We start from the raw sequence: 26645 nt of genomic DNA on the forward strand, positions 1-26645 counted from the left end.
ACGAATTATCGTATGTTTAGTAGGGTTTGAGGAACAGTTAAAATTTTGCCACATTCTTCACATTTGTAGGGTTTTTATGAATTATCTCACGTTTAGTAAGGGTTGAGGATGAAATGAAGGCTTTGCCACATTTTTCACACTTGTATGGTTTCTCTCCAATATGAATTTTCTTAGGTGAAAAAAAGGGTTGAGGGGTGGTTAAAAGCTTTACCACATTCTCTACATCTGTAGGGTTTCTCTCCAGTATGAATTATCTTATGTGTAATAAGATTAGAGGGCCGCTTAAAGGCTTTGCCAGATTCTTAACATCTGTAGTGTTTCTCTCCAGTATGAATTTTCTTATGTGTAGTAAGGGTTGAGGACTGGTTAAAAGCTTTGCCACATTTACGTTTAAAAGTTTTTTTTCCAGTATGTCTTATGTCTGTTTGACTTCGAAAATTTGTGAAAGACTTTCACATATTTATCACATTGAAATATTTTTCTCTGGATAGTTGTCAAACATTGGTTAAGTCCATTATAACCGATTTTGTGCACCTTATACTCATCCACGCTTTTACAGCCTTTTTTAAACTGTAAATTATCATGTCCACATTTTTCATGTCTTCTCAGTATCACTTTTTGGAAAGAATCTTTTATGCTCTGCTCTGGCCAAAGATCTTGGGCAAAATGAGAACATACAACTGGGGGTTTGGCAATCATCTTACGTCTCTTCATAGTCAAAGGTTTTTTCCCTTGCTCCAGACCGGTGATCAGGTCTGGCTTAGAGACAACAATACCAAGGAAGAACAGGTTTCTGTAGTTCTCTAACATCACATCCCTATATAAATTCTACTGTGCAGTGTTCAGGCGATGCCACTCCTCGCGGTGGCTCACGCCTATAATCCCAGCACTTTGGGAGGCCGAGGTGGGTGGATCACCTGAGGTCAGGAGTTCGAGACCAGCCTGACCAAGATGGTGAAACCTTGTCTCTACTGAGAATGCAAAAATTGACTGGGCATGGTGGGGCATGCCTGTCGTCCCACCTACTTGGGAGGCTGAGGCAGGAGAATCGCTTGAACCCAGGAGGCAAAGGTTGCAGTGAGCCAAGATTGCGCTATTGCACTCCAGCCTGGGCAACAGAGCAAAACTCTGTCTCAAAAAAAAAAAAGAAGGTTCATAGTTAATAAAAGCATTAAAAGTGCAATTACTGTTAAAAATTCTTTCAGAAAATATAAGCCTTTAAAGTGAAGAGTATTTATTCTGAAGACAACCATTACAAATATAAAGGGGGTTGTAGTATCTTTACTTGTATCACAGATCCTATTGCACACATTTTGTACTAGAGGAAAACCCAGAAGCGGTTGCTCAAGCTTTTTTCAGCACCAGGGAATTTATATTGGAAAAGAGTCCTGCAAATATAATGAATTTGAAAACACTTTTTTTTTTTTCGAAAATTACTGCTTAGAAAACACCAGAGTTTATACGAAAATATATTTTTGCAGATGCAGTAAATATGAAAAATATTTAATTCAAAGTTGATTCTATGTAAATATCAAAGAATTTACAGTAGAATAAGGTACTGACACTTCAGACATTACATGAAACCAGAGTGTTGAGTATAAAAACTAATCTACAACTGAAGTGTTAGATAAATTATTTGTATATAACTTTAAAGGGAGTAGATTTTTTGAAGCATTGTAATTACATTGAAAATATACTTGTTTCCTGGAAAAAATTTTTTTGAAAAGTGAATAATGATGTAATACAGCTTTCAAATTACTGTATGCTGTTATTTTATTCCTATTTTATTCACATGTGAAAGCATGTGATCAATTGTTGCTGCATCAGAGATATTAGAGATTCTTTTTTATTAGTTGGGCATTATTTATGACCTTTTCTATAAAAGAATAAGGAAATTAAAATGTAAGATGCATGATGAAAATGTAAGTGGAGAGGCTCTTTGTAGTTAACTTATATTAAGTAATGTGTAAGGTAGGTGTTCAGAGTAATACTTTCAACATTATAGTGAGAGGAAGGAATGATTTATTATAGTTAAAAGTATATTCAAATAAATTAGTATATTATTTTACTAATTGTACTTTTATGTAATAAAATGCAGTACATTAAAAAAAATCACCAGCACCCCTATACACCAACAGCAACAAAGCCAAGAGCCAAATCAGGAATGCAATCCCATTCACAATTGCCACAAAATGAATAAAATACCTATGAATACAGCTAACTAGGGAGGTGAAAGATCTCAACAATGAAAACTGCAAAACACTGCTCCAAGAAATCGGATGACACAAACAAATGGAAAAACATTCCATGTTCATGGATAGGAAGAATCAATAGAATTAAAATGGCCATCTTGTGCAAAGCAGTTTATAGATTCAGTGCTATTCCTATCAAATTATCAATGATATTCTTCACAGAAATATGAAAAACTATTTTAAAATTCATATGGAACCAAAAAATAGAGGCCTGATTGCCAAGGCAATCCTAAGCAAAAGGAACAAAGCTGGAGGCATCATGTTACCCAACTTCAAACTGTGCTATAGGGCTATAGTAACCAAAACAGTATGGCACTGGTACAAAAACAAGACACATAGGTCAATGGAATAGAATATAGAGCCTAGAAATAAGGCTGCACACCTGTGACCATCTGATCTTTGACAAAGCAGACAAAAGCAAGCAATGGGGAAAGCACTGACTATTCAATAAATAGTGCTAAGATAACTGGCTAGCCATATGCAGAAGACTGAAGCTGGACCCCTTCCTTATACCATACACAAAAATCAACTCAAGATGGATTAGAGACTTAATGTAAAACCCAAAACTATAAAAACCCTGGAAAACAACCTAGGCAATATTATTCTGAATGTAGGCACAGGCAAATATTTCATGATGAGGATGTCAAAATCACAAAAAAACCCAAAAATTAACAAATGGATCTAGTTAAACTAAAGAACTTCTGCACAGCAAAAGAAACTGACAACAGAGTAAACAGACAACCTACAGAATGGGAGGAAATATTTGCAAAGTAGGCATCTGACAAAGGTCTAATATCTAGCATCTATAAGGAACTTAAATTTACAGGAAAAAAACAACCCTATGAAAAAGTGGACAAGGGACATGAGCAGACACTTTTCCAAAGACATACATGTGGCCAAGAAGCATATGGAAAAAAAGCTCAATATCACTGTTCATTAGAGAAATCCAAATCAAAACCACAGTGAGATACCATCTCATACCAGTCAGAATGGCTGTTGTTAAAAGGTCAATAACAGATGCTGGCGAGGTTGCAGAAGAAAGGGACACACTGTTGTTGGGGGTGCAAATTAGTTCAATCATTGTGGAAAGTAATGTGGCGATTCCTCAAAGAGCTAAAAACAGAATTACCATTCAACCCAGCAATCTCATTACTGGTATTATACCCAGAAAAATATGAGTTATTCTACCATAAAGACATATGCATGTGAATTGCAGCACTATTCATAATAGGAAACACATGGAATCAACCTAAGTGCCCAACAATGACAGATTGGATAAAGAACATGTAGTGCATATATGCCATGGAGTACTATGCAGCTAAAAAAAGAATAAGATCATGTCTTTTGCGGGAATGTGGATAGAGCTGGAGGCTATTATCCTTAGCAAACTAACATAGGAACAGACAACCAAATACTGCATATTCTTAGTTATAAGTGGGAGCTAAATAATGAAAACTCGTGGACACAAAGAAGGGAGTAACAGACTCTAGAGCCTACTTGAAGGTGGGAGGAGGGAAAAGAGCAGAAAAAGTAACTATTGAGTACTAGGCTTAATACCTGGGTTTCAAAACAATCTGTACAACAAACCCCTGTGACACAGGTTTACATGTATAACAGACCTGTACATGTACCCCTGAACCTAAAATAAAAGGTAACAAATTTTATTTATGTTTGCTGGAACATTTCTTATAATTAGATTAAAAACTTGAATGTTTAATTATAGGAAAGTGATTTAGCAAATCAAAGTAAATATATGCATGTGAACAAAGGCTGAGAAGAATTCTACAAAAATTAGGACAGTTATGATGGAGAGAACATAAGCAATTAAAAAAAATTTTAAGTATAATGAATAACCTAAAAAAGGGAAAAGGGTAAAAATTTCAGGTTTTTGAGGTTTTTATGTATATTCTTTTTCAGACAGTTCAGGATGCACTGTAACAGAAATTAAAGAACTTTTTTTTCTTTTTTAGTGGGTAAAGATATTAGAGAATTAAATTCATTTATTCTCCATACATTCAGTGACTACCTACTATGTGTTAAGCATTATTGTAGACACTGGAGATACTGTCCTCACTCTCACAGTAGTTACAATTTAGTTGAATTAGAAAAATACTTACGGCTGGAAATTATTACATAAATTAGAGCCATGTTCCTATAGTTAGACACTTATTTTTTTAGTGTAGCAAATGCTGCAATGAATGTAAACATTGTCTTTCTTAAAAGTCTTTGTTGATAGTACGAGAAATTAAGTAATACTATATTCAGATAACTATTAGCTATTGTAAGAAATTACAAAATAGCTCTTATTATTAGCTTTATTCTTAAGTTTAAACAAAGTTGGTATGATTTCAGAGAACTAGGTTTACCTTACTGCCACAAAATTTTTCTTATTTTTAAATCTAGGGGTTAAGTCTGCTGGGAGTAGGGTTTTAACTCTGGAGAGGTAACTTATTGGCTTAGTCATTATTCAGAGGTATAAATGAATATCAGATCCTTGCCAAGTAGAAAAGTTTGATAGCTCCCGAGCATTTGATGGGGGAAAGTGAGAGAATAGTGTAATAAGTAGTGGGTGGGGTCATACAGATGCACTACTTCTACTTTATACTTTGGAAGTTATGGCTGTGCAGATTCTGGAAGGCAAACACCGCTTCTGTTTATTTTTTAGTACTAACGATTTACGTTTGCCAAGATATATTTTATAGGATTAAAGACCCTGTGAAACATGCCAGAAAGAGTTTGGAAAGGGACAATATACATTAAATATGGTGGCAGTTATGTGAAAGTAACAATAATTAGATATTTGATTAAATTATGTAACATTCTTGATCAGATGCTAGTGTCTAATTGTAACAGCTTCCTTGATTAAGGGTTTTACTAAAGCTGGAAGAAGTTCAATAAGTTACCTAAGTTTACCTACTTACTACTTGTGTAAGTGGTAGTGACAGTAGAGGCAGGATTTTAACTCCAAGCTCAGCTTTTAGCTAATTGTGATCTATTGCCTCACATTTGGTTTTAGTGGCTGACTTACTCTATAGAATATAGGGTTTTATATTTGTGAAAGTACCAGATGAAATAATTTTTAAATTGGAAAATAAATGGAGTCAAAATAAACCTGTGGTTTCACTGAACATTGTTTGATACTTATATTGAGCTCACATACCAAGAATAATACTTTGATTTCGTTTTGTGCTCACAGACCATACCCGATTTGATCAACAAAATGTATTGAACAACAACAACAAAACTTAACCAAATAATAAATAAATAGGTACAAATTCATTTGATATTAATGGAAAAACAAACTTCAAAGCAGAAGCCTCCTTTAGATAGTACATGTAAGATTTAGCTAGGTGCTCCACAACCCTATTATAAAAGCAGCTCTTAAGGAAGTCAGATATATACAAAAGGTACCTAGAGAAAAGTGTCCTGGGACAGAAAGAGCAGAAAGAGCAAGAACCTCAGTTAGAAGGGAATTTATAACATGAAACAAAGATGAATGCTAGGAATGAAGACGGTGGTACCCACCTAAAAGTCATCCAGGGAAGAGGGTGTTCTGGCTTAGGGACTTAATTTATATTACCATTTTGACAGGTGCATCACTGCTGTGAATGAAGTTGAATCTATGACTTTTGTAGCCATTTCACATTAAACAACTGAATTTTCTAGTTCTGCTTTTATGTGGTAAAAGCAAATTTTAAAATTATAATTGGTAGTTTTTGTACAGAAACAGAATACTCACATCAGGTTGGACACAAGCCTTCTGACAATTTTAATTTCTCATTATAAAATAATATGTTGGCATTTTGGTTTGTTTAGCAGTTTCTTGTGAGTTTGGTTAGTGTGAGTTCATCACCAAGGGAATCATCGTCAGTTGCTCAGTCAGCAAAGCCAAAAATCGAACTCTGTTTTATGGAATATTTATATTTACCACAGTCACTGCTACTTAGAGGTCTCTTGGCAGTTTCTTCTGGGCTTTGTCTTAGTCTTTACATTTTCAGAAAATATTTTTGAAAAATGTATTTATTAGTCTTACTGGTTTTTGTAAATGAGCATATTGAGAATTAAATTACTTACATGGGGTTCTTAAAATTTCCATAAAACTAAGTCTTTGTAGTGAAATATTTTATTGGTTTATTGATAAAAAGGCTTGAGCACTTATAATGTAGACTTTGAATATGTACTTGTGATTTGAAAAAAAATAATTTGAATAGTAACACATTTTGAGTGATAACTCATTGTTTGCTTTTTAATTTTTTCATCAGATCACAAAAAAATATATTAAGATCCCATTTCAAGGTAAGTTATCATTCTCTTATGACCTTGTCTTTTTATTATAGTTTTTAGCATAAATTTAAGTGAAACTGAGTTTAATAATGTTTCACCTTAATATTTTTTAGCAATTCCAAATGAAGTAAAAATGTTTTATAATAGACTTGTTCTGAAAATCGTATGCTATTGTTTTAATGACTATAAATCAAACAGCATTAAAGGATTCATGGTGATTTCTTGGGATTAACAGAAATACAGTTTTGATAAGATAGCAACAATATTTTGGTATATATAAAAATGGATAACAATAGTAACTATAAGAAAAGCATAAGGAAAATGTTTAATATTACACACAAACATGTAAAATGTTTTTGCATAGAGGGTAAGAGAATTTTATACAATTGCATATCTGAGTAAGGGAAAGTAGACTGGAAAACGTACTTGTAACTTATAGAGACTCACACTATTTTCTCATTCTCTTCCCAACTGAAAACCTTTCAGAATAAATTATGACACTAAGAAAACCAATAAACAATAGAGAATAATCTTTTTATATAATGAATTATAAAAAGAACAAGGAAGAAAAACACACAAATGGCATAGATAGGAATTAAAGAAGAGGAGGCTTCTGTTCCAAGATTGGAGATGCTATCAAAGTAGCTTTAGTTGGATTCGTTGGATTTAGTTGGATTCCACAGATACTTTATGTACAGAATCCAAAACTATGTTATGATAATTGTTCTAATAATCTGATTGCTTACTGTATCTTAATTATTAAGATTATAAAGGGCACAGACTAAGTATATTGGTAGTCCTAAATAGGAAATATTAATAAATTATTAAGGAATAATATAATATTTGTTCTGTAGAAGAAACAAAAAAAGTCATGTGATTTTAAAAGGGGATGATAATTTCAGAAAAGATAGCACTACAGTTCATAGTTAAAGACCTGGGTAACAGAGCTACCTCTCAAATTCTTGTGATACAAACATCAAAAATGATATTTTAGATTTTCGTAGTTAATATTTATAATATTGCTTTCTTATTTTATAACTTTTCTATTGCATATAATTTTTAAAAGACAAATTTTATTACAGATTGTGGAAAAATACTCTCTTCAGTGATAATAGGTTTATAATTTTATAATGAAAGAAGAAAATATTAGTCTTCTTCCTCAAATCCTGTCCAAGTTCCCATAAATCTTTTTAAAACAAAGCATGCGTATAAAAGGTTTTTGTAGGTGGGAACCTGAGGGTCTAAATGTTTCCTCTTTTTCTATGCAGCTGGGGAAAATTGATTTATCCATATTTATATTAGTTATTAATTATGTTTGGCTGTTAGTAACAATGGCATAAAGAAAATATTTTATTTTTCTTTCACATAGAAGAAATTCAGAAGTAATCTGAACTGATGTGATGTTTCCTTGGTCATCGGGGGGCACATGACCCTTAACCATGAGTTGCATTTTTCTATTCTGTCATTCCTGACACATGACTTGCATCCTCAAGTTTGTCTCATGGCCATTATTGTAGCTCATACTCCATCATCGTGTTGGTATTTTAGACAGAAAGCAGTAGGAAAGGGAAACCGTAAACACAGCACATGCTACCAATCTCTTGCCCTTTTAAGGAGCCTTCTTGGATGCCCATGCGACATAACCTTTTCTACTTACATTTTATTAGCTAGCTAGTCAAGCCCACACACCTGTTTGTAAAGGAAGCTAGGAAATTGAGTTTTCAAAACTGTGTATCTTGCTTTCCTCAATAAAATTAGGGTTCTGTTACTGAGGAAGAAGAAGAAATCGATAAGTGGGTAGGCAACTCCCACTTTTAATATCTGCTATACACCTGTAACAGAATATACCATATATTGGGGGCAGACTTGGTAATGAGGTATAAATTTTTCTCATGATGGTGTCAAATTCCCTTTTTTTAAAAAGATAATCTTTATTATTATTATTATTATTATTATACTTTAAGTTTTAGGGTACATGTGCACAACGTGCAGGTCTGTTACATATGTATACATGTGCCATGTTGGTATGCTGCACCCATTAACTCGTCATTTAGCATTAGGTATATCTCCTAATGCTATCCCTCCCCGGAAAGCATCATTCTCAGCAAACTATCGCAAGGACAAAAAACCCAACACTGCATGTTCTCACTCATAGGTGGGAATTGAACAATGAGAACACATGGACACAGGAAAAAGATAATGTTTTAAAGTTGTCTTCCTAAAGAAAATTTAGCTTTCATTCTAAACACCAAGAACAATTACATTAGTAATAGTTGTGTAGATTTCACAGAAATAGGATCAAATATACCTGTGGGGCTGTGAGCTTCATGAGAAAGAAATGGTGAGTAGTATTCTGAGGGCTCTCATTCTGGTTTTGATTTAAGCTTTGCTGCCAGTTTTTACTGACAGTTTTCAGAATGGAAGAGTTACAGTGTGAAGAATAGAATGACTGGCTTGGGAACATTAAGATGACTGGTAAATACTCATCATGGAAAGATTTTCATATTTTAATGTTCATATGAATCACGGGGTTGGAGTGGGCTGTTAAACTGAGATCTACTGGTTCAGTAGATGTAAGGTGGGGCCTGATACTCTGCATTTCTAACAGTCTTCCAGATGATGCTGATACTAATGTCACAAGCTCAGCTTAGACTACAATTTGAGTAGCAAAGTTCTAGGAAATAATGCTGGGAAGAATACGAAGAGGTGTGTTTCAAATAGATGCCCAATACGCTTGACTGATATTTGTATTCCAGTTCAGTTGCTTGCTGTCTTGCAGTTGAACTAGGTGACCTTCAGGACTTCTTTAAATCAGTTTTTTTTTAATGTTTCTTTGAATTAAAGAGTAAAAGTCCTCAGAGGAGATTCCTTTAGCTCCCTAAGAGGGAGAAAGACTAATAATTTAGAATGATCATCTGGAAGTTTTGAGAAATAAAACCTGGAGGAATTTTAAAAGAAATGTCTCCTTAGACCGTTCAGAACCTCCTAATTTTCTTGAGACTCTTTTGATAGTGGCTCGTCTGTATAGCAGAATGCAAATGCCTTAGGAGAAGAAAAATGGGCAGGAATTGGCCTGTGTTAGCATTTGTGATCTTAGTTTATATAGTATTGACCAATATAGAAAAGGTGGAAATATATAATTTTCTGAGTTATACTGTGCTTAGTTTTCTGCATTGATAGACTTTTTTTTTCCTTTTTTGCTAACGATTATCAGAATTCTTGGAGAGAATTCTCTCCAGACAGAGTTTTTATGCTATGAATATTTAATCTCAAATTTTCTCTCTCTGGTTATAACTGAAATCATATAATGTGAGAGATTAAATCTCGATTTAATTGTCATTTAATAATTATTTAGCCCTTCCTAATTGTAATGTGATTTTTTTTACTGTAATAATACTGCTTGGGGCATTTTAGCTAAGGTTAGCGAAGTGCACTGGACATATATTTTTGAAAAAATTCTATATAATTCTTTTTTTTTAAAAAATGTAGTGTATTAACAAGTGTTATATAATGTTTAAGTGGTGTATTCTTAAATGGATTAATTTTTTAAATTGTTATCTTTTATTTGTTTCAGTGTCCCTGAATGAGATTTCATTGCTAGTGGATACCACACATTTAAAGCGGTTTGGATTGTGGAAAAGTAAGGATGATAATCACAGTAAAAGGAGTCATGCTATTCTTTTCTTCTGGGTCTCTTCAGATTATCTTCAAGAGATTCAGACCCAATTAGAACACTCTGTATTAAGCCAGCAATGTGAGTATAAAATGATTTCTAAATTTCAGGATAACTTGAAATCGTCCTATAAATAGTTTTTTTCTAAAATAATTTAATAGAATGTTATTTCAGTGAATTGAAAATAATTTTATTTATTTTATTTGGTTAAAATAATTTTGTTTCTTTTTTTTTGTTTTTGAGATGGAGTCTTGCTCTGTCACCCAGGCTGGAGTGCAGTGGCACTATCTCTGCTCACCGCAAGCTCTGCCTCCCTGTTTCATGCCGTTCTTCTGTCTCAGCCTCCTGAGTAGCTGGGACTACAGGTGCCCGCTACCACGCCCGACTAATTTTTTGTGTTTTTAGTAGAGACGGGGTTTCATCGTGTTAGCCGGGATGGTCTCGATCTCCTGACCTCGTGAGCCGCCCGCCTCGGCCTCCCAAAGTGCTAGGATTACAGGCGTGAGCCACCGCGACTGGCCCTAATTTTGTTTCTTAATTTTAGGATAGATTATTTAATTCACATAATTTCTCCTTATAGTTGTATTCAACCAATTGAAATTCTCATCTAAAATAAAAAGAATAGCTTACAAAATCTTAAATGTTTACCTTGAAAATTGTAAGTTCTTAAAAAAAGAATGCCTTATCTTTTAGTCATTTGTCATGTTTGACTACTTTCCTTCCTTTCTTTCGTTTTGTTTGAGACAGAGTCTTACTCTGTTGCCTGGGCTACAGTGCAGTGGCATGTTCATAGCTCCCCACAACCTCAAACTCCTGGGCTCATGTGATCCTCCCACCTCAGCCTCCCAAGTAGCCGGGACTACAGGGGTGCAGCACCATACCTGGCAATTTCTGTCCTTCTTTCTTCTTTCTTCCTTCTTCTTCCGTCTTCTTCCTCCTCCTTCCTCCTCTTTCCTACCCCTTCCTCCCTCCTCCCTCCTCCTCCTCCTTCTTTTTTTAAATGGATTGAAATCTTTTATTAAAGTTTTTTTTTATTTCCATAGGTTTTTGGGAAACCGGTGGTATTTGATTACATAAGTTCTTTAGTGGTAATTTGTGAGATATTGGTGCACCCATAACCTGAGCAGTATACACTGAACTCAATTTGTAGTCTTTTGTCCCTCACCCCCTTCCTACCCTTTCCTCCTGAGCCCCCAAAGTCTATTGTATCATTTTTATGCCTTTGCTTCCTCATAGCTTAGCTCCCACTTATGACTGAGAACATGGGCTGATTGGTTTTCCATTCCTGAATTACTTCACTTAGAATAATAGTCTCCAATCCTATCCAGGTTGCTGTGAATGCCATTAATTCATTCCTTTTTATGGCTGAGTTGTATTCCATCGTATATATGTACCACAGTTTTCTTTATCCACTCATTGATTGATGGGCATTTGGGCTGGTTCCACATTTTTGCAATTGTGAATTGTGCTGCTATAAATGTGTGTGCAAGTATCTTTTTTGTATATTGACTTCCTTTCCTCTGGGTAGATACCCAGTAGTGGGATTGCTGGATCAAATGGTAGTTCTACTTTTAGTTCTTTAGGGAATCTCCACACTCTTCCATAGTGGGTGTACTGGTTTACATTCCCAACAGCACTGTAGAAGTGTTCCCTTTTCACTGTATCCACACCAACTTCTATTATTTTTTCATTCTTTGATAATGACCATTCTTGTGGGAGTAAGGTGGTATCGCATTGTGGTTTTGATTTGCATTTCTCTGATCGTTAGTGATGTTGAGCATTTTTTCATGTTTATTAGTCATTTGTGTATATTCTTTTGAGAATTGTCTATTCATGTCCTTAGCCCACTTTTTGATGGGTTTTTTTCTTGCTAATTAATGTTTGAGTTCCTTGTAGATTCTGAATATTAGTCCTTTGTTGGATGCATAGATTGTGAACATTTTTTTTCCCACTCTGTGGGTTGTCTGTTTACTCTGCTGACTGTTCTTTTTGCCATGCAAAAACTCTTTAGTTTAATTAAGTCCCACCTATTTATTGTTGTTTTGGTTGCATTCGCTTTGGGTTCTTGGTCATGAGATCTTTGCCTAAACCAATGTCTAGAAGGGTTTTTCCAATGTTATCTTCTAGAATTTTTATAGTTCCATGTCATAGATTTAAGTCTTTGATCCATTTTGAGTTGATTTTTGTATAAAGTGAGAGATGAGGCTCCAGTTTCATTCTCCTACATGTCGCTTGCCAATTACCCAGCACCATTTGTTGAATAAGGTGTCCTTTCCCCACTTTGTTTGTGTTTGCTTTGTTGGAGAATCCAAATCTGTAAAGGGGAAGTCAAACTGTCACTGTTTCAGGATACAAAATTAATGTACACAAATCAGTAGCTCTGCTATACACCAACAGTGACCAAATTGAGAATCAAGAACTCAACCCCTTTTACAACAGCTGCAAAAAATAAAAATAAAATACTTAGCAATATAGCTAGCCAAGGAGGAATATAGCTAACCTCTACAAGGAAAACTACAAAACACTGCTGAAAGAAATCATAGACAACACAAACAAATGGAAACACATCCCATGCTCATGGATGGGTAGAATCAATACTGTGAAAATGACCATACTGCCAAAAGCAATCTACAAATTCAATGCAATTCCCATCAAAATACCACCATCATACTTCACAGAACTAGAAAAAACAATCCTAAAATTCATATAAAACCAAAAAAGAGCTCGCATAGCCAAAGCAAGACTAAGCAAAAAGAACAAATCTGGAGGCATCACATTACCTGATTTCAAACTATACTATAAGGCCATAGTCACCAAAACAGTATGGTACTGGTATAAAAATAGGCAAATAGACCAATGAAATAGAATAGAGAACCCAGAAATAAGCCCAAATTCTTTCTTTCTTCTCCTTTTTTTTTTTGCTTTCTTTTTTTCTAGAGATGGGCTCTCAATATGTTCCTCAGGCTGGTCTCAAACACCTGGCTTCAAGCTGTCCTCCTGCCTTGGCCTCCCAAAATTGTAGTATTATAAGTGTGAGCCATCATGCCTGGCCAACTACCTTTCTTATGAGTTTCTTGCCCTTGGTCATAATGAACTCTGACAGAATTAGCAGCAAAGTTAAATAAAATATAGAAGTCTTTGCCTTCAGTCTTTAGTTTCTAAAAAGTGAAATTCAGTTTACTTACATATTATTCCTTTAAGATTCAGTTGAATACTTTCCCATATGCACCTATAACACTTATCTACATAATATACATCTTGAGATATTTTTCAGCTTTGTTTAGTCTCCAACTCCTAAAGGAGTTGGGTTTAGAACTACATCAATCAAATTTAGTAAGGTTCTTTCTTACCTGTTTGATCCCTCTACCTTTTTCCTACTCTCCTGCACAGTAAAGATGTTAAGTAGTGAATTAAATTTTATAACTTTCAAATTTGTTATTTTCTTGTCCTAATTACTTCTAGTAGGAAAATTCATGATTAAATAGCAGAGAAGGTGGGGAAAATAGGAACAGCCATTTATAAGTATTATCTGGGAAGAGAATGTCTTGAGATCACCATTGAAATGACTGAGGAGAAAATGTAGGAGGTGTTTAATTGGAATACGTTTCTAGCTGATAGAGTTGATTCATAAAGCAGGCTAGAGAAAAATAATTTTTAATTATTCATTCATACGTCCATTAACAAATGTTTACTATTACTGCAGATATAGCAATCAGTACTATTGTGACATTTTAGTGCAGTAGAACAGGAGTCCACCAATTGTGAGTTTTGGTTCTGGATTACTAATGGCTTACTTTTGGGATATTAATTTGCCTTGGTTATTACCTAAAATACAAAATACTTGGGGTTATATTCCAACCTTACTATTATTAATAATTAAATTACTTTATTACAATCCTCTTGAAAAATAATACTATTGATACAAATTATTTTTTCCTTTTGTAGCAAAATCTAGTGAATTCATTTTCCTTGAACTACACAATCCTGTTTCACAAAGAGAAGAATTGAAGCTGAAAGATATTATGACGGAAATAAGTATAATCAGTGGAGAATTAGAGCTTTCTTATCCGTTGTCTTGGGTTCAGGCATTTCCTTTGTTTCAGAACCTCTCTTCAAAAGAAAGTTCTTTTATTCATTATTACTGTGCTTCAACTTGTTCTTTCCCTGCTGGTGTTGCTGTTGCTGAAGAAATGAAGCTGAAATCAGTATCTCAGGTTAGCATATCATTAATAATCGGCAGAGAAGGGGGAGGTTCAGAAAACATTTATTCATTGATACTAGGCTGCTTTCAAATGCTACATTTTGTGAAAAGGGCACAGGAACCAACCCAAAAGAACTCCTGTTGCCAATGCTGGAACAATTTGTTAAACAAAATCAATAATGACAACATGGGATTATAACCAAATAAAAAATAAATATTTATGAGTCTATATTTATATAAATAGATAACTGAGTAAATGAATGAATAAGTAATACACGGTGGATAAGGGACAATTATATCTTAGAAAAAAATCCAATTAATAAATGAAAAGGAATAAGAGAAATATAAAACCACAAGTAGGACACTATGTTTATGATTATTGCAGTCAAAGTCCACCGACAGATGCTAAATTTAATGAGTAAAAATTTAAGTAGAAACAAAATATATGCATAATCTCAAAGTCTCTAGCATAAAATATGTATTATTTACAAAAAGAAAAGTGGTAACTTTGCAGTGGAGAAACCTTGTAGACATCACTTTAACCAAGTTATCAAAATGAACATCACCAGTAATAAGACATATTGACATAACACGCCCCTTCATATCATGCACTGAGAAGTACCACATCACTTCTGTGGTATTCTTTCCAGTAATATGTAATCTCAATATAATTATGAGAAAAATGAGACAAATCCTGTTACAAAATAATTGACCAGTACTCTTTAGAAGTATCAAGGTCGGCCGGACGCAGTGGCTTACACCTGTAATCCCAGCACTTTGGGAGGCCGAGGCAGGTGGATCACGAGAGGTCAAGAGATTGGGACCATCCTGGCCAACATGGTGAAACCCTGTCTCTACTAAAAATACAATAATTAGCTGGGTGTGGTGGCGCACGCCTGTAATCCCAGCCACTCGGGCGGCTGAGGCAGGAGAATCGCTTGAACCCAGGAGGTGGAGGTTGCAGTGAGCGAGATTGTGCCACTGCACTCCAGCCTGGCTACAGAGCGAGACTGTCTAAAAAAAAAAAGTACTAAGGTCATGAAAAACAAGGAAAGACTAAGGAATTGTAGGATCCTGTAACAGAAAAAGGATATTAATGGAAAAGTGAAATCAAAATGAAGTCTGTAGCTTAGTTAATACTATTATGCCAGTGTTAATTTTTTAGTTTTGGTCATTGTATTATGGTTGTGTATGACAAGATTAGGGGAATTTGGGCAAGGTTGATTTCTTTCAACTCTTCTGTAAGTCTAAAATTATCTTGAAAACAATAGTAAGTTTTAAAATGCTGTGTTTATTTTTATAGGAGGTTGGTAATATACATGTAGCTTTATATCTCTGCCAAATAGTTCTAGAAAGAAAATAATTTATTAAGCTATGGCATACTCATATATACACCTGTGCACATGCATGCACATACACGGGTTTGGCCAGAGGCTAATCTTTTATTCAAAAGGCCTGTAGAAAGCCACATTAGTGTTAGATGAAGTACAAGACTTCATCTCTATCTTTCTTTATGTATAATATCAATATTTTGCATCCTAATTATATTGTATATATAAATTTATGTATTTTCCATTTAGTGGAATTACATTATTATAAATGTAGCCTCTTAATTTTAAATTTTATTTTCTCCTATTTATTACATTTTTTGATTATTTTGAACTGCAAAATTGTTATATTCTTAATTCTGTAGTCCATATCTGTAAATAGTACTTCAAGTTAATCTTTGACCATTGTTTATACAATATCTTTTCATCACAGGTATTATTTTGGTTTGGTTATATCTATAGAAAATTTAAAAGTATAGATATAATTCATAGGGATTTTTAAAGTCACATTTTCTCTTACAAGTCTACGTTTTGACTTTGTTCTTTTGGAAGTTATGATGTTTGAGACCCTTTTGCTTGCCACTTTCTGTCAGCCCTCAAACACAGATGCGGCCAAGCCTACTTACACCTTCCTGCAGAAGCAAAGTAGTGGTTGCTACTCCCTTTCTGTTACATCTAATCCAGATGAAGAATGGCGAGAAGTCAGGCACACTGGACCTGTTCAGAAGTATGTACTGTCATAGCATGTTTGTAGTAGATGGGCATATTAGTAGTTTTTATTCATGTTGCTGCTTTTCAGTAGTTTAACTTTTGAAATGTTTTACTTTCATGCTGATAGTAATGGAAATAGGTTTTTTTTTAAAGAAATTGTGAGGAAGTTAAAAAATTGATTAAGAAAACAATAGGTGCCATTTTACTTTTATGTCAGTAAGACATAAATGGCAGACAAAGTGTCATATTTGGTAAGATTAAAGTATTAAAAATATTTGAGTAGCAATGTATGATTTAAAAAATTCTACATTCCTTATCTGAATGTATGATAGGGAAAATGAAATTGCTTACTGAAATATGCTTCAATTTAAGGTACTTTGGAGTTTGTTACAAGTTCTCTTTCAGAAATTGCTTCTTTATTCATATTTCATCCATGTCTTTTCATGGTGCTAAGGAAGAATATGGAGTCTGTGCATTTAATGGTGATTTCTATACCTCCATGTGATTCTATTTCTTTGTTTTGAAAAAAGACACTTGAAAGAAAGACTAGGATAGGAAAATAGCCAATAAGGTAGAAACTATCATATTAGCACTTTAAATTTACAGTTTTCTTTTTTGATTTAGGTGCCATGGTACTAAGATTAAATCACTGTGGATGACTCTTACCATCCTGAACCTTTCTGGTGCAAGAAGTACATATTACACCTTCATTACTGACTACATTTTTCATTGAGTACTGCTCTACCTATTCCAAGATTATAGCCCGGAATTCACAACCGGTCTTATTTCTAAGCTTTAAGAGAGAATACCAGCAGAAGGATGACTAATTAGTTGTCATCTCTTCTCTACTGCTTTCTGGTTGTGATTAAATTATTTGTTTCCTTTGTGGTCTCTTAAGTTTTACATGGCGGGCACTTTTTATGGGGAGACTTGCCTCCTAAACTCCCATGTTATTTCTTTTTTGTCCAGCTGCTGGTATAGATTAGCCACCAGGAGCAGAGCACAATTTTTGACTGCTAGCTTTTCTGAAAGGAAGGGAACTAGTCTTGAGGATTCGAACTTAGAAAGCGGAGAAAGGAAAAGCTATATTTTATTACATCAGTTTATTGAAAGTTAAAAATTATGAAGAAGAGAAACATCTTCAATGGTATAACTGATTGTGAGATAAAACCTATTGATTAGAGACTATCTCAGATAGTAGCCTATTGAGACTAGCCCACATGGGAAGTGTTGGAAAAGAAAAGATAATACTCAATCGGAGTACCATTAGTGGCTTGTGAGGATAAAGGAAGGAAAATATCATTGTTTATGCCTGGTCAAATGTTTTTTACCCTACAGATTTGAGTTACAGAATACCACTGCCCAGTTACTGTTTCATATAAGAAATCTCTTAGATAATAGGATTTTCAATATCAATATATTTTAACTTTATTTTTACTTTTAAGGTTGATTGTATATCCTCCACCACCTACTAAGGGGGGATTAGGAGTAACTAATGAAGATCTGGAGTGTTTAGAAGAAGGAGAGTTTCTTAATGATGTAATCATTGATTTTTACCTTAAGTAAGTACAATGATAAATGATCCTATATGTTTTACAGATTTTACCGAGAAACTTAAAATAAATGTTTTTATCTCTGAATTATTTTAAATCCTGTTAAAAGTAGCCTGCCAAGATTTCAGATTTGGAAAATGTTTGCTTACCAAGGTTTTCTAGAATTGACTAATTCAGTTTCATTGCTTTACTTACCTGTGGATGCTATATAGTTAAGAAGAGTTGCTGCTTTTTTGCTTTTTTAGCTTTTGTTTTTGATATAAATTTCTTTAATTATTGTATTATGGTGGTGAAAGAAGTTACTTACAAATTACAAATCATTTTGGGAACTAAAAAACAGCAGCTCTATTTAGATACCTGTTGTATCTTTTTTTTTTGTTTGTTTGAGATGAAGTCTCGCTCTTGTCACCCAGGCTGGAGTGCAGTGGCACAATCTCGGCTTACTGCAACCTCCGCCTCCCGGGTTCAAGCTATTTTGCTGCCTCAGCCTCCTGAGTAGCTGGGATTACAGGCGCCCGCCACCATGCCCGGCTAATTTTTGTACTTTTAGTAGAGATGGCGTTTCATGTTGGCCAGGCTGGTCTTGAACTCCTGACCTCAGGTGATGTGCCCTCCTCGGCCTCCCTAAGAGTTAACTATCATTTTAAGAATCCATATCACTTAATTTCTCCCCCAACTTTTTGTATAGCTGGAGCTGCAGGAATTGGTATGAAAACATTTAAAACTTTATGCAAAGGAAATTTGCTTCTAGCCATCATTTTGTACTGTATCTCTAGACCTAGATTCCCAACAGTTGATGGAGATATCTCCTAATTATTTTACACATCTCTCCCAAACCAAATTTATTATAATCTTACCTAAGCTATATTGTTTTACTAATAATACTAGTAATCTTTATCCCAGTAACTCAGGTCAAAATCTCACATTATATTTACAGACATTGTAGATTTAATCTCTAGGAATTAAATGTGGGTCTCTTTTATATCTTCCATGTTTCTTTTTGAACATATGGAATACAGTCATAATTGTTTTAATACTCTTTTCTGCTAATTCTAACATCTCTGTCAGTTCTGGGTTCAATTGACTGATTTTTCTCTTCATTGAGTCATTTCTTTGCGCTTTTGCATGTCTGGTAATTTTTTGATTGGGTGCTGGATATTTTTGTATTTATAAATATGCTTGAATTTTGTTTTGGGACACAGTAAAATTATTTGGAAAATGTTTGATGCCTTTAAGATTTGTTATATGAGGCCAATAACTTAATCTTACTACTGAGGAAAGACCTTTTTGAGTACTCTACCCAATGTCTCAGGAATTACGAAGTTTCCAGTTTGGCTGATAGGAACAGGCATCATTCTTGGTCTCTGTGAACACTTGGTATCATTCTCTCTGATCTTTTTGGGTAGTTCTTTCCCTATCCCTGGGTACTTTCCTCACATACATTCGGTGTTTAATACTCTCCTAAATACTTGAAGAGGACTCTCTGCAGCTGTCTGGAGTTCTCTGTATAGCTCTTTCCTTTCCAGTATTCTGATCTGCAAACTCTAGCTACTCCATTTTTAAAAAACAATCACACATTTTCAAGACTACATAAACTATAAAGAATAGCAGAGTTTTCTAATTATGAAGGGGTTAATTACTAAGTGATTGAATTATAAGCTTATATGGAAGGATTGTTTTAGTACAGAAATGGACCAAGAATTTAGAGATGAATCATATCACACAGTTATTAACATTTTTCTAGATTATTTAGCAGTGTCACAATTTCACTTTTATATTTGAGTATATGATTATTTGATTAATATTTTCTACCCTCACTCCTCTGGATTATAGGCTCTACAGGGGCAGGTACTTTATTTTTCCCCTCTTGTTTTGTGTCTCTAGTGTAAACATGGTGTTTGGCACATGTTAGGAATTTTTTAAAGTTTAAAAAATTTTTTTTTGATTTTTGAGACAGATTCTTGCTCTGTCACCCCGGCTAGAGTGCAGTGATATGATCTCAGCTCACTGCAACCTCTGCCTCCCGGGTTCAAGTGATTCTCCTGCCTCAGCCCTCTGAGTAGCTGGGACCATGGGTGCACACCACCACACCCAGCTAATTTTTGTTTTAGTAGAGACGGGGTTTCACCATGTTGGTCAGAATGATCTTGATCTCTTGACCTCGTGATCTGCCCACCTCGGCCTCCCAAAGTGCTTGGATTACAGGCATGAGCCACCGTGCCTGGCCACATGTTAGGAATTTGATAAATAGTTGTTAAGTAAATGAATGAATTAAGTGGGTAATTTCTGCTTTACATGATGGAAGGCTAGGTAACTAACCAAACTGAAAGCCGAAATCAGAGGAAACTGCAGGATTGCTTTGAATCAAAATAGATAAAAAATAAAGATTTCCAGAACACATAAGACAATTGGGGGAAGACCAAGTAAAATCTAAAAATAATTTACTTTTGTGGGGTTACTACTTTACAGGTATCTTATATTGGAGAAGGCATCAGATGAACTTGTTGAACGAAGTCACATTTTTAGTAGCTTTTTCTATAAATGCTTGACAAGAAAGGAAAATAATTTAACAGAAGATAATCCAAATCTTTCGTAAGTTAATCCTCTAATGTACTTAAGTTTTAAGAGAACATATACTATTTTTTTATTATACTTTAAGTTTTAGGGTACATGTGCACAATGTGCAGGTTTGTTACATATGTATACATGTGCCATGTTGGTGTGCTGCACCCATTAACTCGTCATTTAGCATTAAGTATATCTCCTCATGAAAATATACTATTTTTGATGCTCCTAGTAAAGTAGCTTCTTCATAGTATTTTCTCAAGTAGGCAGTACTACCATTTGTGCAGGTCCTGGGTCTGTTTGCCATGAGAGCCATTTCTCATCCTTCCACTGTTTTGCTGCCCATGACAGGGAGGCTGACACTTGCAGTCTGCATTTCCAATTGCATGTCCCTGGGGGAAATCCTGGAAGTTGGAGGGCAAGGAAGAAAGAAGCTAGGTTATTTCTTCCCTACTGTCTTTGCATTGGGAAATTATTCTGACAGTGGCTGTATTTCCTTTGTGAGTCCACCTCTCACAGGATAGACCTGCTATAACTCCAGCTTCCATCTGGAGGTACTGCTTCCTCTCTTTGCCCGGTATAGCAGTTTCCTCCTCTGCTAATCTTTGGCTGTCTCACTGTCCCCGTTTTTGTTTTCTTTTTTTGTCAATGCTATAACCAATTTCCTGCATTAAATTCTATCTGTTATATAGGGTTGTTTTTGTTTTCCTGGTTGGATCCCCAATGACAGACTATTTAATTAAGCCTATGCTACATTATATGAAATACCGTATTTGTTTGCGCAATTTAGCTGATTTTTGCCCAAGTATTTTTTTGTATGATAATCTGAGTAGACTCATGATAAAACTGAGTTATTGTTATTTTAAAAGTTAATGTAAACATTTCTCTACTGCCTTACAATTTACAACTCCATTTATTGACATTATTTCAGTTTTTCCTATCATGACAGTACCTTTTGATAGGGCATATAAACTGTATCCCAGTTTTTCATATGAGGAAGCAGTCTAATGAAGATTAATAAATTTTACTTAAGATGAACAGCTAGTGAATGGCAGAACTGGTTGGTACTTGAATCTTTACCTTTTAACTTCTAGTCCAAAGTTTTTTTTTTTTTTTTTTTTTTTCTTGAGACGGAGTCTCGCTCTGTTGCCCAGGCTGGAGTGCCGTGGTGCAATCTCGGCTCACTGCAAGCTCCGCTTCCCGGGTTCACACCATTCTCTTGCCTCAGCCTCTCCGAGTAGCTGGAACTACAGGCGCCTGCCACCATGCCCGGCTAATTTTTTTTTTTTTTTTGTATTTTTAGTAGAGACGGGGTTTCACCGTGGTCTCGATCTCCTGACCTCGTGATCCACCCGCCTTGGCCTCCCAAAGTGCTGGGTTTACAAGTGTGAGCCAACGCGCCCGGCCTCCAAAGTTTTTATTGTACTAGATTGCTTTAAAAAAAATGGCTATGAGAGTTTGTTTCATCTCGTTAAAATAACAGGAATAATAAACAAGAGTTAGAAGAGGATTAATGGATAAACTGCTTGAATTTGATATATTGTTGGAGAAAGAGGGTACGAATAGGGAGACTAATTAATATTTATTGAGTGCCTGCTAGGAACTAAGACAGTGAACATAAGGTTATTTGATTCTACAGTATTATTGTCATTGTCTTTATTAATTGAAGCTTAAAGAAGTTATATAAGTTTTTCAAAGTTGGATATAGCTTTCCAGTTTCAAAGTTCAACTCTTTCTGTTGTTCATAGTGTTGTGATTATATAATTAATGGTCTAAATTGGGATGCTTGTGAGAATAATAGGAGGCTGTGTCAGTGGGTACACTAGACAACGAGTGCGTATACCAGGGCTTTCCTAGACAAACTGGGATGTATGATCAACTCCATTTTGAGTGTCTTTACAGGTTTGGAATTTATCCTGATGGACAAGACCTGCGAGGATCAATTAAGGAGAAAACTGCAATTTGAAAATATTTCTGATAATCAGGGCTAGGAGAGGGATATATGGAAGGGGGAGATTTATTAAATAAATTAGATAACATTTCTGATGCCCTCCTGTTCTGTTTTATGTATACAGAATTTAATGATTGGTACCATGCACTTAATCTCATGTTTTATTTCAAGATTATTCAAAGTAGAGATTGTGAATTTTGTACACTCACTTTCAAACTAAGGAAATGAAAGTAGATAGATTCTGCTGTATTACTTAGTTTTTTCAAAAAACAGATATTGTGTACCTGATTATTATATACATAATAAAAATAAAGTTATGTGAGTGGCATCCTCTAGGGTAAGATGCCTAAGATACTACACACACACACACACACACACACACACACACGCACACATGCACATGAATGTGTGAATACTAATGCTTGATCTGTTAAGCATTCACACAATTTGATATGTCAGACCAAGCATTAGTGTTTACACAAAGAATCCCTACAAATCAGTTTTTAAAAGTCATCAGAGCAGCAAGAGATATGAATTTTAATGGCCAATAAATCCACACCAAAAGCCTCAAACTACTAGTGTTAAGAAGCTACAGATTCCTTATCATGCTTTATGAGATCCTGCAAGATCTGGCTTCTTTCCATCTCCTTAAACTCATCTCATAACATTGTTTCCTCTCATTTACCATACTTAAGTTCAACCTACCTCCTTTCCATTTTCAAATATGCTCACCTCTTTCCTATTTTCTGCCTGAAACAACTTATCCTGGCATTTTAAAAAATTTGTTTCACAGCATGATCTCTAATCATTTTATTAGTTTGTTTGCTTCTTCATTTTCTGTTTCTCATTTGAAGCTACATGAAATTAGGGACTTTATCTGTCTTATTTTCCACTCTATCCCCAGTGCCTTGCTTGGTGCTTGGAACATACTAGGAACTCAAAATATGAGATGATAACAGTGCCTATTATTGATTACTGAGAGAACTGTTAGACATTTAGTTGAAGATTTTCTACACAGTTAGAAACTGAGAATAGGAGATTATGTTTGGCCCTCATATTCTCTCCTATCCTCCTTGCCTCATTCTATGTCTAATATATTCTCAATCAAATAAGGTTAGCATAATCAGGAAATCGACCAAATACCAATATAAAACCAGATGTCTATCTTTAAGATTTTCAAATAGAAAACAAATTAACAGACTATGCACTAGTTGAAAGTAATTGTTTATACTCATTATAATGGTTGGGTCCTTTTGAAATGAGAAAATTCAATAAACATGTGACTTTGATTTTTTTATGTGGTTAATCTTCCACATAATGTCTAATTGCTGTCAAATCTTTTAGCTCATTCTGGATCCTATGTTACTCCTAATGTTTACCCATAGGGTTTTGGTTAGATATTATTCAGATGAACAAGATGGGACAGTGATTTCAGTTTCCTATATGACTTGATAAAAATTATATAAGAATGTAATGGTTTGCCTTTTTTTTCCCTGCAATAAGAGTTCCATCCAAGGGACTGAGCCAGAAGTCACATACCACCTTTTTCCCCCTGTTAAATGTCATTTTCTTCCTTCCTAAAACCTTTCTTTTGACAGTCAAACTTGGTTTTATATCCTTCTTTTTTAACTCCCCTGATTAGGTAAAGAAAAGAAACTAGTATTTGTGTGTATGCAAGCCAACCCTGTTCAAGGTGGCTGTCTCAGATGGTTTAATAAGGGGGTCCCCAACCCCTGGGCTTCAGACTGGTACCAGTCTGTGGCTGTTAGGAACCAGGCCACTCAGCAGGAGGTGAGCAGCAGGTGAGTGAGCATTACCGCCTGAGCTCTGCCTCCTATCAGATCAGTGGCAGCATTAGATACTCATAGGAGCACGAACCCTGTTGTGAACAGTGTGTGCAAGGGATCTAGGTTGCGTGCTCCTTATGAGAATCTAACTAATGCCTGATGGTCTGAGGTGGAACAGTTTCATCTTGAAACCATCCCCCCAACCTTGTCCCTGGAAAAATTGTCTTCCACAAAACCAGTCCCTGGTGCCAAAAAGGTTGGGGACTGCTGCATTACCATAGTTCCTTTGTACCTCTTATGACACATTTTAGTTATTTGTTATAGTTTTTTCTGCCCGTATTAGATTATGAGTACTTCTAGCGCAGTGTAGGTGACTTTCATTATTTATTTTTAGGAACCTAATAAATATTTGTTGAAGAAATAAAAGGAAAGATGGATGAGTGGTAGGTATATTTAACATCATCCTGTAGTTTCCTTGTGTATGAAAGGAAGGGAGATGAATTTTATTTTAAAGAATCTGAGAATAAAAGCCTCATTTCTCCTCATCCATTCAGATTTTTAATTAAATTAAATTAACTGATTATTTTTTAGAGATAGGGTCTTCCCTTGTTACTGAGGCCAGAGTGCAGTGATGTGATCACAGCCTCAAACTCCTGAGATTAAGCAATCCCCCAAGTAGCTGGGACTGACTATTGGAGTGTGTCACCACCCTGGCCAATTTTCTTTATATTTTTAGTGACAGGAGTCTCGCTATGTTGCCCAGGCTAGCGTTGAACTCCTGATCTCAAGTGATCCTCCTACCTTAGCATCCCAAGTAGCTGGAATCACAGGCATGAGCCACCACACTCAGCCCATTGAGTTTTAAAACCTCCCTAATGACAGGTATAACAGTTGGAGAATTCTGTTAAGGTTTAATGACGGTGTTTTATATCATGCCCAGATGGAGCTAAGCAAAATAAGTAGATTTAACTGTGTTTATACTAAATTGCACAGCCAGTTTTGGAATCTAAAAAGCATTTAATAAATTGCTGCCTTTATTCTGTCCATTTCATTATTGTTTATAGTTATTAAATTTAAGAATAACCAGGGGTTACTATAAGCGGATATATTTATAATGTGTTAAATATTATATATCTTAAAGAATATGGTTAAATAAACTAAATTTAAGATATTTCAGTATATAAAAATGGCTCCTGAAGTCCCTATCTTAAATGAAAGAATTTTTATATGTCAAATATATCTTTCATATTCTCAGAATGGCACAGAGAAGACATAAAAGAGTAAGAACATGGACTCGTCACATAAACATTTTTAATAAAGATTACATCTTTGTACCTGTAAATGAGTCGTAAGTATTTCAGATTATTTAAGAACATATTGGGAAGAACTCAGAAAAAAATTTTGTAGTGTTTTTAGATTCATAATCAGTAAAAATTATGGCCACATACATCTCAGGTATTATTTTAATTTTTTTTTTTATAAATGTAGCTAAGGCAATGAATTCCTTATCTTGGATTTTGGTTTGACAATGGTTATGTTGTAAAAGTAGTGAAAAAAAATAAAGTGACAAATGACCACAAGACTATAATGACTGAGACATTGAATGTTTTTTCGTTTGGATTTAAGAAAAAATTTTCTAAATAAAAAAATAAAAATATTTTTGAGTGAATCTTCAAATACTTAAGAAAAGCTCTTCAAGCACCAATACAAAAAAAAATAATGCCTAGAGTCTATTTATTAAGGCAGATCCTTAATAGGAAACACTGATTGTATGAAAGTAAATAAATATGAACTACTCAGCTGTTACCCTAAATAGTGTTACTTATGCCTTGGTAACTCCGCATATTTAATTTGTGTTGATATGTATGCTCTATATTATAATGAGATATTACAGTGGATGTCTTCAAAATTAATATGAAATATTATTCTCACTTTCTCAGATGTATCTCTAGAATATATTATATGTTGTTTAGACTTTGCATGGTATTAAGATTGTAGTTCTTTTTCAACAGGTCTCACTGGTATCTCGCAGTCATTTGTTTTCCATGGTTAGAAGAAGCTGTGTATGAAGATTTTCCACAAACTGTATCCCAGCAGTCCCAGGCTCAGCAGTCCCCAAATGACAACAAAACAATAGGTGACGTCCATAACGTAGATGGTGTTTTTAATAATGATGACAATAATTTAATGGTTACAGGGAAGAAAATGAAGTTAACGGTAGTATAGTTATTTACTATCATTAAACCTACTTACCTACTTTAGCAGGATGAATAAAAAATCTGAAATTTTTAATGATAGACTCATGTATAGACATAATATAATTCTGAAGTTGTACTGTTA

At 34.7% G+C, this 26645-nt stretch overlaps 1 protein-coding gene across 10 annotated transcripts in view; it reads left to right on the top strand.

Annotated features, from left to right (window-relative positions):
* The window catches only part of SENP7 (SUMO specific peptidase 7), a 187914-nt gene that overhangs the window by 152873 nt on the left and 8396 nt on the right, over nucleotides 1-26645 (top strand). For 9 of the 10 annotated variants that reach the window (XM_032150288.2, XM_032150292.1, XM_032150295.2 and 6 more), the window contains 8 exons: nucleotides 6515-6548; nucleotides 10111-10290; nucleotides 14155-14423; nucleotides 16332-16465; nucleotides 17895-18011; nucleotides 20472-20594; nucleotides 25561-25653; nucleotides 26318-26442. In XM_032150288.2, coding sequence (XP_032006179.1) covers nucleotides 6515-6548; nucleotides 10111-10290; nucleotides 14155-14423; nucleotides 16332-16465; nucleotides 17895-18011; nucleotides 20472-20594; nucleotides 25561-25653; nucleotides 26318-26442 — 1075 coding nt within the window. The remainder of the gene's footprint in view (nucleotides 1-6514; nucleotides 6549-10110; nucleotides 10291-14154; nucleotides 14424-16331; nucleotides 16466-17894; nucleotides 18012-20471; nucleotides 20595-25560; nucleotides 25654-26317; nucleotides 26443-26645) is intronic. The other variant, XM_032150290.2, reaches the window with a different exon arrangement.

The sequence above is a fragment of the Hylobates moloch genome, unplaced genomic scaffold (assembly GCF_009828535.3).
Source record: "Hylobates moloch isolate HMO894 unplaced genomic scaffold, HMol_V3 SCAFFOLD_4, whole genome shotgun sequence".
Taxonomy (NCBI): domain Eukaryota; kingdom Metazoa; phylum Chordata; class Mammalia; order Primates; family Hylobatidae; genus Hylobates; species Hylobates moloch.